Here is a 17,333-nt window from a genome sequence, read left to right as displayed (position 1 = left end):
TTTCAAGGGTGGCTGCTTCTAAGCAAACCTCCTGAGTGTCTCTGCCCTCCTACCTCCTTTAACACTGAGCAATCATTTAGGGGTCTTAACTAGTGATCTGGGTTATTTCCATCTCAACGATTAGCTAATGATCCATGTTGTTTCCATCTCAACGATGAAGCTTATCTCCCATCCTACCTCCTTCATCTCTGAGCGATCATTTAGGGGTCTTAGCTGGTGATCCAGGATTTCATCTCAACGATGAAGCTTATCTCCCATCCTACCTCCTTTATCACTGAGTGATCATTTAGGGGTATTAGCTAGTGATCCATGTTGTTTCCATCTCAACGGTGAAGCTTATCCCCCATCGTTTCACTGGTTGACATTGACCCATGTTATTTAAAGTAATGCTACTTAACACTAAATTTTAATAGTGGTTGTTAGAAATATGGAAGAAACTCGGTATAAAACTAAAATAATATTTTAGTAATTATTATTAGTTTTATAATTTGAAATTAAAAGGACTATATTGTTATATCTAGAAATTTGAAGGACTAAATTGTGAAGAATAAATTATTAATTTGAATAAAAAGAAAAAGTGAGCTGAAAAGTATTTAACCTCGGGAGAAGTATTTGGACTTTTTTCTTTTATTTTTAGTTTCGTTTTTCAACACCGACCCGGTTGACGTCACAGTCCCCCACACGGACCGTCACCAACGCCTTTGTCTTTTGGTCTCATTGCCTCCCATCACGCGGCTGACTCAACGGTGCCGCGATCCGACGGCTCTCCTCCTCCATCACGAGAATCAAGACCCTTCACCAAGTCCCAAACCCAATCCTCGCCGTCCACAACCCCCAGGATTCTCCACTACACTCCATCCACGAACTACAGTATATCAGGAAGCGGTTGTGTGGGAGGAAGAACGGGAAGAATCAAAAGCAAAACAGCCTCAATCGCATTTTTCGGATCGAGAAGTTCGTCAGAGCTCCGGCGATGGAGACGGAGAGGGAGAAGCTTGTTTACTTGGCCAGACTTGCGGAACAAGCAGAGAGATATGATGGTGCGTTACTTAAACCATTTTTTTATCCTGCTTTTATCGAGTTTTAAATCTCCTTTTTGTGGATTCGTGGTGCGGTTTTGTTGATCTGGATAGTTTGCAGGGTTAGGGTTTTGTTTATGATTTGAAACTTATCGGCGAACTTCTGTGATCGCTGTTTTAGTGTTAGAAACTTGAAACTACTTCGTCAAGATTTTGGAGTATCGCACTTCAGTTTACGAAGATAGAGCGAAGCGTTTCGTGTATATGCGGTGAATCGGCCGCTCTGTTTCTGTTAACATCCTTCTGTAATAGATGATATGAGACATTCGAAAATTGTTTGGGTTGAAGACGAACTGGACATAGTATTATTGTATTTTGTTTGATTTGATACATAATTTCTTCTGGTTTTGTCTCAGAAATGGTGGAAATGATGAAGAGCGTCGCGAAGTTGGACGTAGAACTTACTGTGGAGGAGAGAAACCTGGTCTCTGTGGGATATAAGAACGTTATTGGGGCAAGAAGAGCCTCATGGCGTATTCTATCTTCTATTGAACAAAAGGAGGAAGGAAAGAAGAATGAGGCTAATGTGAAGAGGGTCAAGGAGTACAGGCAGAGGGTTGAAGATGAACTGGCGAGAATTTGCCAGGACATCTTATCAGTTGTTGACAAGCATCTCATTCCATCTTCATCCTCTGGCGAATCCAATGTTTTCTACTATAAGATGTGAGGATCATCATCATCTGCTTCTGTTTGTTTCCCTTAGTTTAGTTCTTCAGCTAGTTTTAAAATGGCATGAACTGGTAATGTTCTATTGAACATTGTTATACATTTTATTGAGTTTCTCTGCATCATTTACCTCATTTTTGAAATGAAGACGATGGCTTGATCTGCTACTTAGCAAGACATTATGCATCCTTCAATTTTCGTGAGTTTGCAGTCTGCATTGAGTATGTTTTATGCATCCATCCTGGTAAAGTATGCGTATGTATTCAGGTGTGCTTTTGTGAGCAAATCATTTTGAGTAATTTCCTTTACTTTTTTTCAAATGCAGGAAAGGGGATTATAATCGATACTTAGCGGAGTTTAAATCTGGCCAAGAACGCGAAGAAGCTGCAGACCAGTCGATGAAGGCCTATGAGGTAAGTTCAGTTCTTTTTTGTTTCATGAAGCCTCTATATTTCGTTTCCATTTTCATCTGTTTTTCTTTTTCTGTCTTTTTTTCTCTTCAACTTTCCTATGTTTATTGTCGGATTAGTAATCGAAGTTTTAATTTCTGATGCAGTCTGCCTCAAGCATTGCAAGCTCTGATCTTCCTCCAACCCATCCAATCAGACTTGGCTTGGCGCTTAACTATTCTGTTTTCTACTATGAGATATTAAATTCCCCAGAGAGGTTGATTTTACTGATTTTACCTCTAAACTTTTCTGTTTTCTACTACAATATGCTGTTATCTCACCATCTCCAATATTATTATTGCTTGACAGGGCATGCCACCTTGCTAAACAAGCTTTTGATGATGCCATAGCTGAACTCGATGGCCTCAATGAAGAATCCTACAAGGATAGTACCCTCATCATGCAATTGCTGAGGGATAATCTCACGTTATGGACCTCAGATCTCCCAGAAGAGGGAGGTAGATTTCCATGAATCCTTTTTATCTGTCCTTACCTCCAATCGAGCTTCATTGGTTCTATATCGATAATTGAAACGGGCTTTTAAGCGACACGTCTCAGTATAAATATATATTAGTCATAACTTTCTTAAAAGAATCACCTGAGGTTGGGGATTGTCGTGGTATATTTTATGAGAACTGTTTACAAGAACAATTTTTGTTTAATTTACGATAGGTCCTGTCCGCTAGCGTCAGCTTCGACATATTGAGCTAGTACCCGAAATGTATTTCATTTAGATACAAATTAGTTTTAGTCTAATATAATTAGTGCTTGGGATCTATTAAAAATTACCATGATTTAAATGGAATTTCTTCTGGAAACTTTGTTCAAACTTTATCGACCTTTAGCGCTTTTGTTTAGTGTTTTTAAGAAACTCTGATACTAATTTTCTGTCGTAGTCCATGCGTGTTCAAGTTGGCACTTGAGCATTGTGCAGGCATTGGCTATGAATAAAATTTTTGTATACATTTGCAACCTAACCTTCTATTATAATTACAGCAGGCGAGCAATCTAAAGCTGCTGATGAACCTTGAGCAGAGGCACGATATTCGAACTCTTCGGTTAGTCGGGGACATCTGCTTTAAGTACTTGGAACAATTATTTACCACCTATATATTTGCAGCTAATTACTGTTGGCATGGTTCTAGGAGGCAGGGCATATAGCTGTGCCACTTTTCTTGCTTATTAGTAGTAGTGTACTAGAACAGTAATCTGTTATCACTTTGAACCATTACCTTTAAAAATTAAGTGAAATCTGTTTAGTTTGAGAAATACTATCTACTTGATTGACTGATTTTACCTGGTTGCAATATTGTGCTTTAATATCTTTATATGTTCTCACAATCTTTTCTGGTTCATAGAAAGACTTTTGGAATAGAATAGGCTCATAACTATAGAACTCATGGTCTATTTTTTATGCTGGCCTTTGATCCAGTAGTCATCAGATGGAATTGTTCCATACATGAACGGTGGGGGGTTTTCCCACCTCGATTGGAGAGAGAAACGAAGCATTTCTTGTAAAGGTGTGGAAACCTCTCTCTAACAGACGTGTTTTTAAAACTGAGGCTGATGGCGATATATAATGGGGAAGAATATACATATTTGCTAGCGGTGGGCTTGAGTTGTTACAAATGGTATCGTAGACGGTGTGCCAGCGAGAACATTGAGTCTCCAAGAGAGGTGGATTGTAAGATCTCACATCGGTTGGAAAGAGGAACAAAACATTCCTTATAAGGGTGTGAAAACTTTTCCCTAACAGATAGGTTCTAAAACCATAAGGCTGACGGTGATACATAACGAGTCAAAGTAAACAATATCTGTTAGCGGGGGAGCCTGAGCTGTTATGGGTTTAATGCTCCACCACGTGAAACAGAAACATCTTTTGCACTTCCATTTTCACTCTCTTCGATAAGCAATAAAGAAATACTTTTAACTTCCAGGACATCTGAAACCAGTGGCACAGATTTTTGGTTATTAGCACATAGGTTAAAGATCTCTAAGTCTGGAACTCCTTGGAAAATCGAGGCAAAATGGAAAATGCCAAAAGAATAAACCCTTTTAAGAAACTTAGTTGTTTAATGTGAGATTCGGACAAGTCGACCATTCGAGCTATGGTCGAGATAATAACTTCTCTAATTGTCAGCAGGTTCAAAATTTCTCCGCTTGTTTGTCGTACTATAAACGATCATTAGACCACTCCAGCTTTTGATGTTGTTTGAGTGTGTTTTCCTTGATGATGTTGTTTGTGAGCTTGAAGTGCCCAGGGGAGGCTAAGAATAAAGCAGGAAAGAAACCAAATGGTTGAGAAACTCCTTGGGCTCCTCTGAGTTGAAGGCATGGCCTGCATTCTTGATAATCACAAGCGTAGCATTGTCCCCCAAATGCCTACTCCAAAGAGTGGCAAGCAAACACATTCATGATTTGGCTCTAAACTCAACAATATTTGATGTATCCTTTGCTTTGATTTAGGGAGTTGGAGTACTCACCGTTTCAATCTGTGACCCAATTCTAATGGAAATACTTCATCATGTTCTCCCCACAGTATCATCGTCCGCTGCAAACAAGTTTAACTTTTAGGTCTAAGTTCAAGGCATTGGAAAAATGTTAAATAGTTTTTGGTCTTTGAACGTTTAAAAGCATCTCATAAAGATTAAATTATACGTTCAAATTTTAAAACTTGAAAGTTTGTGTCCATTTTATCCGTAAACTTTTAAAAGTGTCTGATAAGTTTCTAAACTTTTAATTTTGTGTTCAAGTAGAACCCTGATTTTTTAAACGATCTAACAAATTATGTTGCAAAAAATTAATTCATATATCGATATGAATTTGATTATAAGTTCGATGACACTTTAAATTTTCAATTTTATGCTTAGTAGATGGAAGAATTATAAATATCATAACATCAAAAACCTATTAGACATAAAATTGAAAAGATTAAGACACAAAATTGAAAACACAAGAATCTATAAACATTTTTTTAAAAAGTTTATGGACTTATTAGACATTTATTTTTTAAGTATGACACAAACTTGAGAAAAACTAAATTTGTAATTTAAAAATGGCTTACTTGACTCTTAAAGCATAAAACGACTGAACTTTTCGAACCTTCCTGAGTTCACTTAAAACAAATAATCTAATATAATCATACCGAGTTCACTTAAAACAAACAATTTAATATAATCGTACCAGAGTTCACTTAAAACAAACAATCAAATGTAATCATAATCGAAGAGAGTGAAGGCTTATGACCTGGTGAATCTTGGGAAGGTCTGAAAGCTTTCTTCCTTTGGGGATAGTTCGAATCAGCTCTCTCTTTTCATCAATATGGTCCAAACACATTGACTACCACAAAGCTCAAAGATAAAACTAATCAAATTAACATAAAAATGAGATTGTTACTTACAAAACTATAAATTTATAAAGTATGATATTCGCATAGCTTAAAATTCAAGCCTTACCTCAATGAAATCATTGAGCAAACAAGAAGGCATCAGCCGCATCGGCGGTGGCCGGAAAAACGAGTAACCCACCAACTGTTTAAGCTTCTCTGGCTTTTGGGGCACCAAAATGGCTATGGCCTCCTCCAAATCAGACACTCTCAACAACCCATCTTTGAAATCCTTCTCTTCCACACAAACCCCAGCGCAACAAATCACCACTTTCTCCACCATATCAGGGCACAGCGCCGCCATGCTATACCCAACAAACCCCCCATAGCTGAGCCCCACCAAACTGAGCTTCCCCACCGAGTTAGCCTCCATAACTCGGATTAGACACTGAGCTTGAAACCACTCTGTTCTGTCGGGGTTTGTGGTGAAGGAGTCGCCAAAGAAGATCAAATCAGGCACGTAGAGATTGAAATGAGGGACAAGGGTAGCAATGGAATCCCCCCATTGCCAAAGTGCATTAGCCCCAATTCCATGGATTAGCAGCAGATTGGGCTTGGAGTGAAGTGGGTTCTTGGGGACCCAGCAGTGTACTGTGGTGCCGTCGTTGAGATCTGTAATGGTGGATCGGAGGCCGCATTTGGTGAAGCGATGGCGATGGTACCAATTCTTGGTCTCTGTGATGCTGAAGAAGAAACACCTTGTCATTTGAGGAACATCAAAAACAAAAATCAGAATCAGAATCAGAATCCAAATCCAAATCCAAATCCAATCAATGAAGACTCAGATTCAAGAACCCAAAAGTGTTTCAACGTGATAAGCATGTTTTGAAAGGCCCATGCTTCCTGTTGTTATGATAACTTCATTTAAAGTATTTGTGGAAATTGGAGTAGGAGAAGTTGATATTGATGGCTATGAAGGAGTGGGTGAGAGGCTCTGTAAATGGTGAGCCATTCGTTTAAGGAATTTTTTCCAGTTGTAATTTGTAAAGAGATAACTTCCAAGGCGACCCATCTACTTTGGTGGTGGCAAAGGATCCTCCATTGGAACTCCAGACCTGTCTCAATCATTGAGAAGACAAACAAATCAGCATAAAAGCATGTGCTCATTTTGTATTGGTTCCACTCCAAAAAAAAAAAAGAAAAAGAAAAAAAGAGGATTTACCTGAAAAATAAATAATATTTAAACTACAATTTATTTATTCAGAGTACGAAGTTACTAAACTTGATAATTTAGACCCTATAAGTTAGAAACTTTGGATTTACCTGATCTAGGGAGATCATTGTGTGGTTTTGTGCTATAAGAGCTTCTCCCAAGTTAAGACCTATGGATCATGATGATATTGTTGTCTACTTCCATCACTAGTTGGTGTTTGTGTTTCATATGGACTAGGACTACACTACAAGGTATGGTTCTCTCAAGCCATTAGAGAAATAATCTCTGGTTACGTTGGGAGTGAAAACTCTCTCCCAACGCCAATTTAACACGACGTTGGGACTCGAGAGAGATGCCTTCTCCCAACGCTAGCCACTCGCTACCATGAGCTACACCATATGAGGGCTACATAGGTTATCATAACATACCGTTGAAGCTGAGCTTTGGGAGATTTGAATAGAACTACCTGTCTCATTATAGATCATGTTCTTGTTCAGATTATCCGCTACAACGGCCACATTGAACCCCAGCGAAATCTTCAAAATAAAGTGGGGCCTAAGTGGAATAATGTTGCAAGAATTACATCTTCATATGATGCATCATGTGGTCAAAACGATTGCATGCTAATTAATTCTATAGTAGGTAATGATCACCTAACACTAAGATACTATGTAGTATGAAAATTCTTGACCTAACATTACACAGATTTGGCACATTAAAATCCAGTGTAGTATGAAGCTCTTTTAATCTTGCTTGCCGTTCTTGCAGCGTGGTGTTTCACAGGGGGGTGGGGGCACACCAAAAACCCAATCAAGCACGTTCAAATACTTGGATCGAAATACCTCCCTTTCCTGAGCATAGCAGTGCATTATAATGGAGGTTGATAAGCTGAAAACTATCACATCCGCTCTCTTGAAATTCAACGATGGTGGTAAGTATCCCAAGTCTGTCATGCAGCTGAAGAAGCTCTCGATACCTCTTGCAAGGCAATAGAGTGAGATTTCAATCCTCCTGCTCTTCTTCTCAATGGCCAGAGCCAAACCCGTTAAGAACTGCTCAAAAAGCATGATTTTTTCAGACCTTAACAAATGCTCTTTCTCTACCTAAAATTAATTGTAAAGAATTGTTGAAGCTATACCGTTGCCACTGCAACCAATGGAACGTTTATTTTCTGGAAAGTCCTTGCGGTCAGGCATGTCCATATCCTGAAAAGTAGGTGGAAAACTTGATGTATTAGAGCTAGAGGCTAATGTGTTTATCTGAACTCATAATAACTCCCAAAAAGTGAAACTTTGAAGTGGCTTGAAAATCTTTTTGAGAGGCCAAAGGGAAAAGTTAAGGCTTTTAATTGCGGAATCAGGAACCTCCAAGCTCATCTAATATTGATATACTATCCGGTATCGAGTTTTGCAATCACAAAGAGAATGAACGATATAGTTTATAGTTTCAGCTTTCGGTCTATAGTAATTTGGTTGGAGTCTAATTAAAGAACACTTCACAGCTTACTCGTAGTTTATGCTTCAGGATACAGTTTTTGAATAGCCAAAGGTAAATTTATGAACACAACTATGTTTTGTTCCCTGCCAATCTATGAAAACATACCAACTAAATAAAAACAATTCCCATCACCATGGTTTATGCTTGAAATTATTTCTTTTCACAAAATTAATATGCATCGAAACCTTTTCAGCAAATATTAGAAGACTCCATACAGCAACACCAGCCAGCTTTTCTCTTTGAAAACAATGATACAAATTATTATATCCTATCCATTAACTTAATATTTTGAGAGACATTTTATCAAGTCTTAAAGCGAAACGAGAAGTTTCACAGAAAAAGTGGAAGAAAATAGTAACGACAAGAATAGAAGCCAATTCACTAGAATATAGGGGGAAGAGATACTAACCAAGCAGACGCACAATATACAGAAAGGAACAGACTTGATCTAGCAGTTCCAAGAAGCCCTCTTGCTAAAATTTCGTATGGCCTGAACAAAAGGTTATCCATCGGAATCATGGAAATTCAGAAATACAAAATAACGGTTGGAAAAAGGCAGCCGGAAAAGTCATCTCAATAAGTAAATATTCCGTAACAATCTTCCAGGGCAAGATTATATCCGCCAAACAGAGAGGTAATCTAATTAGTTGTTCAACTATGAATGAATCAAACAACCATATAAGCCAGGAACTGTATCCTGCATGTTTGAATGTTCAATGTGAAACCCAATAAAACGTTTTTCCACCGAAAGGTTTGTATCAGTAAATTTTCATTCTTCTTGAATATTATTTGTGACGAAGGTGTAAAAAGAGTCGGGAAAAAAACCCTCATTTGCTCATGAAATAAAATCATAAGAAGGCACTCGAGTAACTAGTGAGTTTAACTCCATATCCTGGAAATTATTAAGTGGCCTATTTATGACATAATCGGTAATCTAGTCAATCTTTCAACCAGACCAAGCGGTGGAAATATAAAACCTAACTGGAAATCATTACTTCTAATTCTAAACTGAACCAACACATTTCACAACATGAATAAATCAACTGATATTCAAATTGAAATATTACCTATTCATGAGACCTTGACGATGAACTATTAGGGCTGGGATAAGATACACAGGGAGATAAACCGGCAACGCTCTTTTGTATCCTTGAATGATAAAGGAAAGAAAATGGCCACCACATGATTGATTTCCATGTATAATCTGTATTAAGAAAATAAAGAATTCTCAAAGACTAAAGATATTAAAATCGAAAGATAATTGCAGAGAGTTGGGGTAAACTCTCAAAAGTACATCTCACTTTTCTAAGCAGGACGCTTGATAATCATTTCATGCTACAGATATCTAGTTATCATCACAATTGACTCCTACAATTTGGGAGAGCACAAAATGAACTAGATAAATTCTATGCAACGCCTTGGTACAAGCCTCCAAGTGGAACGATTTATTACATAATCTTTGTTTTCTCAAAATATTAGCCTCCGCCCACCCCAAGAATTTACACATTAAGTGCCAACATCTTTCGTGCGACACATAAGGAACAACTAATTTTACTTACAAAAAACAAAGAATTTCATTTTTTTTTTCTTGATGAACAGAGATTAACACAAAATAGATAAATATATACCGTGCATGGAGTCTTCATTCCCGGATCTAGTTTGACGTGAGCACCCTTAGTCTGGTAGTACTTTTCTATCGCATTAAATTTATTAGGAGAAGGCATGCCTAATATAAAACTCTTTAAACCTTCCAAGATTACAGTATCCTTTCCACCATGAGTATTGAGAAAGGACCTAAACGATGGTGGTAAGCTATCTTGCTTTAACACATAAGCAGACCTGAAAATGATTCCCCTAATTAATTCTCTGCTATTATAATCAGTAATCACTTCTTATGGATACTAAAAGAAATAGCACAAAATAGCTTCATACACCAGCATATAGTAGAAAAGTACCGAATGTTTCATCTGGGTGATAAAGAAATGACTAAAATATTTCATCTAGTTGTTGGCCAGAACTTCTGGTTTGTGAACCTTTAATTAGATTAGAATTCCAAGAAAGCTTATTACGCTTTCAGCTGCATTCAATCCAAAAATTCATTTTGTTCGACTGTTACATTATTAGTACATAATTATGACAATACAAGTCATTCACTGGTTTTTCATCTGCTTGCTTGCGTTTGCTTTAGTGTACTAAGGATCAGAAGTAGTGATTTGCGGGCTAGAAGCTAAATTAATGATTCAGACACTACGATCATGTAGGAAAACATGCAACGGGATGAGTAAAGCTTAAAACGGGAAATTGACAATATTATAGAACACTCTAGACCTATTTTATTTGAATTAGCAGCGAAATATGGTAGGGCAGAAACATTTCTTACAAGATTTGCGAAGAGGAGAGGCACATGAGGAAGATGTCACCATATGACCATGTGAGAGGCTTACAAATATGCCCGAGCCGCTTGCTTTCAATCCCACAGCGCGATGCCAAGACCGCAGCACGCATAAAAATGTAGATAGCCAAGGTCTTATGTTGCGTATTTAATCCAGTCAGAAGCATCGATGGCCCAGCTAATGCTCCCGCTACTAGAGCCCTCCATCTTGCAGTCCTGAACTACAAGAGAACACTAAAACAATCAAAAGGATAACAAAAATATAATCAAGAAACAGATAAGATTTAGGATTACAAGATCAGAATAGAAAAGAGTATACCTCCGGTGGCCTGCCAGATTGCCTATGATCTCATCGATGGAAACGAATGTACCAGCAAAGGTTCCAAGAAAGAGACCGTATCTCAAAGTCTCCTTCAAAGCCATGGAAACCGCATCTCGATTCGTAATCACTCCTTTCTTCCTAAACCAAACATAATCCAGTAACACACTTGTTTACAGCAAAAATAAAGGCACGATAGCACGCAGATGAACTTCACAACCAATTTTCAAACAACCATACCCGAGGGAGGCCAAGGCCTTTCTCCGCTTCAATCCAGCAAGGACAGAGAAGAGAGAGAGTCCACCTTTGAGACCAGCTCCGATTGTGAAGCCTTTAGCAGAAGCAACAAGGATCCGCCATAGCTTTCCCGACTCTCTCAACCGCTTCGAATCAGACCATAGACAAGAGGAAGAACACGAAAACGCCGGCAAAGAAGATAAATCCGCTGAACCACAGCCACAATTATCACAATAAGAATCACCGGATTTACAGTTGCCAACTGCTCTGACATCCCCATTCTCTTTAGCAAGACATGCACATCCGCCGTCGGCAACGAAGCATCCGACGGCAGACGGCGACATGATGGTCCCTGAAGCGGACGCTAGGACTCTCCCCCCCGCTCTGCGACCGTGAATTGATTGGGCAGAGGAAGTGAGATCCCAAATGCAGCCGGAAGGAATTGGCGGATAAAACAGAGCAGCTTTGTGCTTAGTTCTTAAGCATGAATTAACGTTGAATCCCAATGAGTTTGCGACTCTCAACCCATTTTTCACTTTTTCCTCTCTTTTTCTTCTTCTTCTTCGCTTTCTCTATTTATTATGCGTTTAAATGGAGGGAAAAATAATGCCATAAATCACCAATAATTTAAATCTGTATTAATAAAAATATTTTAAAACTTTTAATACTGTATTTCACTAATATTCTTTAAAAAATTAAAAATATCATTTTCCAATTGATATTATATTTAAAAAATACTCATAAAATTTTTAAACGCTTCATTAATCCTTTCCAAGTTTTTTATTTTTTTTTTATAATATAAATTTTAGGATTAATTTTAAAAGTTTATAAATTTTATTTTCTTTTTTAGTCCGTATCGTGCTGAAGATAAGGTAACATTGTGATTCTTGTTCAAAAAAACAAACCGAATGCATTTGAGTTATTGGCTCGACCAATCTACCAGCATTCATGAATCGTTTGTTCAATTGTCTTGAAGACACGGTTTGTATCACGGTGAAATTAAAGTAATACTATGATTCTTGCTCAAAAAAACAGATCGAAAGCTTTTGAGTTATTGACTTGATCAACTCGATCGCATTCATGAGTCGCTGAACTATCTTAGAACCGGTTGCAAAAGGGTCTAAGATAGTTCATGGTTATTCTTGTCTAACCGTGTTTGGTGGATGTATGATAGCATCGGACAAAAACCCGCCGTCAGCAATACGAGGTGTCATGGTTATTCTTGTCTAAACCGTGTTGCCTATGATCGTATGGTCGCTGTATGCCAAACCCTTTGTGATGTTTCTTTTTGTATTCTCTAAGTGTATGATGTTTCGGTGCAATCATGTCTACGTCTGGTATACATGAAATGCCTCACAATGTACTCTAGGGCGATGTGACTAGTCGTCAATTATTTTTACTCGGAGTCATATATATCTAAGTTGTTGTATTGCCTTCTTTGCTTGCTAACTCATAACATTGCTTTCTTCATTTTTCTTTTTTCTTAAAGCGAGGTCATAGGTTTGGGTATACGATTTCGCGTTGGCTGACTCATTCAGTGCTTAGAGTGAGTGCCACACAATTACTTGCAAACGTCCCGTAAGAGTGCAATTATGACACGAGACTTCTTCCACCACCACAAAACTCCAAATAACACAGGTTGATCTTGATGACAGAAGAAAGAAGGTTGTGTTCGATACTCGAAGTTCAATAAGTTTTGTTGTGTTCAGTTGTGGAGGCCAAGAGCCCAACTCCCTAGGAGACGGGTTAGGGTGTTCCACTGGCTGAAATGCACCCCGTTGAGTCAATGGAGTCAAAGCTGAGCTACACGAGAGATCTTTCACACATTTATTTAACATGCGCTAAGCCTCCTTCAAATGGGACGAAAAATTTCCGTTATAATAGGAAAAGAAGCTATAGATACTACTGATATAATGTTCAAACCGACCTGACAGTGACTTGAAACAAGAAACCGGACCTAATCATTACCACACTCGTTTCAAATCTGAACAACGTGAAGTTGTTGAAAGGTAGATACAATATTTATCAGCTCACGTGATTTTCGTTTATTGTTAACCAAATTTAATTATTTCTAAAATTAAAACCTACCCCAATTCATATATTAATTCTTCAACTGCCCTCTTTTTTTCTTTAATTTCATTTATTTTAAAACTTTAATTTTGTGGTCAGGGCTTCACCACATTTAATATTTTATTTTTCTAATTAAATATTTTCTTTCCCTTATAGTTTTTCATCATTAATTGTATCCAAATATAGCTTTTTTTTTTATTTTAAATCTCGACCGCTCTCGCTACCCACCTACCTATCTGTTCGTGCTCGTAACCTGATCGAAAGCTAATAAATACATGCCCGTCTCGAGTAGTCCGTAAACTATTTAGTAATTTTTTTTCTACTGTTGATGACGTTTGAGTTCTATGTTTCAGGCTTTACATTTTAACCGTGTATTAAACATTTTTAATCTTGTTATAAACGACTTTTCAATATTTATAACAAATTAAACACAAATTAAGCATATTTTATTTTCTTCTAATTTAATTATAATACAATTATTACTTTAATTACCAAGAAAGGTGACGCCGGCGCTTGAGCATTGCCGGCGGGGTCTGCTCCGGCGGCGAGTTCATGAATTTGCAGTTAGGACACTCCGGTGAAGATTTACTCAGCATTACCAATAAGTGGCATTTCATGCAAACGGCCGCCACCATCACGGTCGACGACCCGTTGTTTACGGCTCGATGCGCTCCTTGAGTTGTTTGATTATTATTCTTCTTGTCGAGCGATTCGCAAGTCAGGTTGAGTTCAAGGTCCAAACTCATGTCGTTGTCGTCTTCTTCCTCTTCCTCCTCCTCGTCTTTATCGAGCTTATCCCTAGGATCTTTCCATGTTCTTTTTTGAGTTGTCGTATTGTAGAAATGTATCTTTCCCGACTGAGGAAGAAAAAAATCACCACTAAACTCAAAAACTAATGTTCGTTTTGAAATTTGAAAGATGGGTTTTTAAGGAAAAAGAACATACCTGAATGTCAAGGCATCTTTGCCAATCGGAAGGTAACGGAGTTTCGAGGTGAAGCTCGATATCGAACATGGAGTTTAGCAATGTCGGTGGTGTCGACGTCCGCTCTTCCCACTTCCTCTTCTTAGCTAAATCATTTAGAGAAGTGTGGGATTGGAAAGGAACCATGGCTGTTTTCTTGAGTGTTTGAGATGGGTTGATTATATAGGAGAAAAAGTTTGGGGGTTAAGACTGCTGGTGAGGATCTTAAATAGGGTGGAAACTTCTCTCCCTCGAGCTCCGATAAAAACTTGTCCAAAGTGTGTTACACGTGGCTGCAGGAATGCGACTAGTTGTCAATTCTTTCTATCGGAGTTATATGTTATCAATATCGTTATTGTTACTTATTGCTTACTAGCTTAAAACGTTCCTTTCAAAATGTTTTCTTGAACTTACCCCATTTTCTATGAGAGATCCTACCTCAGTTGGAGAGGGGAACGAAGCATTCTTATAAGGATGTGGAAACATCTCCCTAACAAGCGTGTTTTAAACCTCGAGGGGAAGCCCTTGAAGAGAAAGCCTGAAAAGAACAATATTTGCTAGCGGTGGGCTTGGGCTGTTACAAATGGTATCAGGGTTAGACACTGAGCGGTATGCCAGCGAGGACACTGAGCCTCCAAGAGAGGTGAATTGTGAGATCCCACGTCGGTTGGAGAGAGAAACGAAGCATTTTTATAAAGATGTGGAAACATGTCCCTAACATGCGTGTTTTAAAACCTTGAGAGAAAGCCCTTGAAAAGAAAGCCTGAAGAGAACAATATAGGCTAATAGTGGGTTTAGGCTGTTACAAATGGTATTAGAGCTAGACACCGAGCGGTGTGCCAGCGAGGACACTGGGCCTCCAAGAGAGGTGAATTGTGAGATCCCACATCGGTTGGAGAGAGAAACGAGCATTCTTATAAGGATGTGGAAACATGTCCCTAACATGCGTGTTTTAAAACCTTGAGAGGAAGCTCTTGAAAGGAAAGCCGGAAGAGAACAATATAGGCTAGTAGTGGGTTTAGGTTGTTACAAATGGTATTAGAGCTAGACACCGAGCGGTGTGCCAGCGAGGACACTGGGCCTCTAAGAGGGGTGAATTGTGAGATCCCACATCAATTGGAGAGGGAAACGAAACATTCCTTACAAGGATGTGAAAATCTCTCCCACAAACGCGTTTAAAACGGAATGCCCTTGAAGGGAAAGCCCAAAAGAACGATATCTACTGACGGTGGATTTGGGTTGTTAGAAGAAAGTAATTTGATGACAGTTTTGAGTTCGATAACCGTACAAAACTGACAATGATATCAATAAAACATTACAAATCTAATGACATGTTTTGTCTTTCTTCTATTGATCATAATAACCAATTTCTTTTTCCCATTTATTCCTATAAAGCATGCATTTTTCTCCAACTGCCCTTCATTGGTCCCAAAATGTCCACTTTTTGAGTGACAATAATGTGCATTATTGTTTAGTATAATGTTTTTGAACCCAACAAGGGGCAGCTGCCCTTAATCTTCATTTCCCAAGAACAGGCAAAGGTGCTTTAAGTTACACAGTTGATAACCCAACAAAAAAAAAAAAATCCAGACAGACAATAAATTAAGGTTTCTCTAGATATGGTTTTACTTCATCGAAGGTTGTAATTAATCCGTTACCTTAAAAAACCATGTGGACATATGGGCGTTTGCCTGATTTGTGACATTGAGTAACAGTCCAAGTTCACCGCTAGCCGATATTGTCTTATTTGAACTTTTCCTTTAGATTTTAAAACGCGTCTACTAAGTAGAGGTGTCCACATTTAATGTTTTGTTCTCCCTTGCAACCAACGTGGGATCTCACAATCCACCCCCCGTAGGGCCCATCGTGCTTACTGACACATTGTCCGGTGTCTAGCTCTGATATCATTTGTAACAGCCCAAACCCACCGCTAGTAGATATTGTCCGTTTTGACCCGTTACGTATCGCTATCAGCTTCACGGTTTTTAAAACACATTTGTTAGGAAGAGATTTCCACATTCTTATAAGAAATGTTTCGTTTCCTCTCCAACCAATTTGGAATCTCACACATTCACAAGCATACAGTATATAGTCTTTTACACATGTTCGTCCTATCAAGCAATGCATAGAAACATAACGCTTTTGAGGCCGATAATTGTGGATGAGAATCGAACCAATTATAAAAGTCAAATTTGTGGCCTTAAAACTTCTCTCACCTTGCCAATTTGAACATTAACTTAGTAGATAAGATGTTAATTATCGTTTCAAAGATCAACGGTTTGATTTTTTATCCGAACTCAAAAAATGAAGAGAAATTAACTTTCTGTACCTAGAGATGTCCAAGGCCCCGATCCCAAACATTTACATACGAAAATGGTGAATAATTCTCCTCGTGAAACTCGATCCCCACAAATTTTTTCTTGATCTACGTGAAAATAAATGAGAAATTTTACGAGAACGGACAATAAAATAGGAGCTTTAACCGTCTCCATCCTTAGATATCTATACTTTTAACGCTCGTTCGTCTAAAAAATATATTTAATCAACATGAGTATAGTTCAATTTACATATGAAAATGGTGAATAATTCTCCTCGTGAGACTTGATTCCCACAAATTCTTTCTAAATCTACGTGAAAATAAATGATAAATTTTACGAGAATGGACAATAAAATAGGAGCTTTCACGGTCTCCACCCCTTAGATATCTATGCTTTTACGCTCGTTCGTCTAAAAAACATATTTAATCAACATGAGTATAGTTCAATTTACATATGAAAATGATGAATAATTCTCCTCGTAAGGCTCGATTCCCACAAATTTCTTCTAGATCTACGTGAAAATAAATGAGAAATTTTACGAGAATGGGCAATAAAATAGGAGCTTTCACCGTCTCCACCCTTATATATCTATACCTTTATCTTCATTCGTTTAAAAAATATATTTAATCAACATGAGTATGGTTCAACCGTAATCGGATGAAAGTTTGCCTTCATTAATTGACCTTGAATTCACTTAAATGCAGAATTGAAGGACTGACATAGAAATTGAATCAACTCTTCTTCTCTTCAACATCTTTCCTTCCTCACTCTCATCAAACCACCAGCTTTCTCTCTGTTTAATGCT

The 17,333-nt window shown here is 38.1% G+C and overlaps 4 protein-coding genes across 7 annotated transcripts; 1 reads left to right on the top strand and 3 right to left on the bottom strand.

The window, feature by feature from the left end:
* Positions 1-671: 671 nt before the first annotated feature.
* LOC111804959 (14-3-3 protein 7) lies at positions 672-3,485 on the top strand. 2 transcript variants are annotated; one of them, XM_023689806.2, is made up of 6 exons: positions 672-1,040; positions 1,436-1,742; positions 2,071-2,158; positions 2,302-2,411; positions 2,504-2,652; positions 3,191-3,485. In XM_023689806.2, exons 1-6 carry the CDS (start codon positions 974-976, stop codon positions 3,223-3,225), a joined length of 756 nt encoding a protein of 251 aa, XP_023545574.1. In that variant the 5' UTR covers positions 672-973; the 3' UTR covers positions 3,226-3,485. The 2 variants fall into 2 exon arrangements, with proteins under 2 accessions (XP_023545574.1, XP_023545573.1); XM_023689805.2 differs by having other exon boundaries at positions 676-1,040; positions 3,194-3,485.
* Positions 3,486-4,229: 744 nt separating this feature from the next.
* LOC111804958 (uncharacterized) lies at positions 4,230-7,032 on the bottom strand. Its single transcript, XM_023689804.2, has 4 exons — positions 5,650-7,032; positions 5,441-5,533; positions 4,678-4,745; positions 4,230-4,576 (listed from the first exon to the last, which is right to left on the bottom strand). The coding sequence occupies exons 1-4, from the start codon at positions 6,283-6,285 to the stop codon at positions 4,462-4,464; spliced, it is 912 nt and encodes a 303-aa protein (XP_023545572.2). The 5' UTR covers positions 6,286-7,032; the 3' UTR covers positions 4,230-4,461.
* A 437-nt stretch (positions 7,033-7,469) lies between these two features.
* On the bottom strand, positions 7,470-11,744 carry LOC111804956 (uncharacterized). 3 transcript variants are annotated; one of them, XM_023689799.2, is made up of 9 exons: positions 11,422-11,744; positions 11,181-11,323; positions 10,941-11,081; positions 10,610-10,837; positions 9,858-10,068; positions 9,297-9,433; positions 8,639-8,719; positions 7,871-7,937; positions 7,470-7,784 (listed from the first exon to the last, which is right to left on the bottom strand). In XM_023689799.2, the coding sequence occupies exons 1-9, from the start codon at positions 11,455-11,457 to the stop codon at positions 7,476-7,478; spliced, it is 1,353 nt and encodes a 450-aa protein (XP_023545567.2). In that variant the 5' UTR covers positions 11,458-11,744; the 3' UTR covers positions 7,470-7,475. The 3 variants fall into 3 exon arrangements, with proteins under 3 accessions (XP_023545567.2, XP_086984345.1, XP_023545566.2); XM_087128219.1 differs by having other exon boundaries at positions 11,181-11,525; positions 11,560-11,744; XM_023689798.2 differs by having other exon boundaries at positions 11,181-11,744.
* Positions 11,745-13,671: 1,927 nt separating this feature from the next.
* LOC111805930 (uncharacterized) lies at positions 13,672-14,401 on the bottom strand. Its single transcript, XM_023691230.2, has 2 exons — positions 14,193-14,401; positions 13,672-14,104 (listed from the first exon to the last, which is right to left on the bottom strand). Exons 1-2 carry the CDS (start codon positions 14,355-14,357, stop codon positions 13,736-13,738), a joined length of 534 nt encoding a protein of 177 aa, XP_023546998.2. The 5' UTR covers positions 14,358-14,401; the 3' UTR covers positions 13,672-13,735.
* Between the last annotated feature and the right edge of the window lie 2,932 nt (positions 14,402-17,333).

Source organism: Cucurbita pepo, chromosome 11 (assembly GCF_057944985.1).
Source record: "Cucurbita pepo subsp. pepo isolate OVF chromosome 11, ASM5794498v1, whole genome shotgun sequence".
Taxonomy (NCBI): Eukaryota; Viridiplantae; Streptophyta; class Magnoliopsida; order Cucurbitales; family Cucurbitaceae; genus Cucurbita; species Cucurbita pepo.
This window is presented reverse-complemented; position numbering and strand designations above follow the sequence as displayed.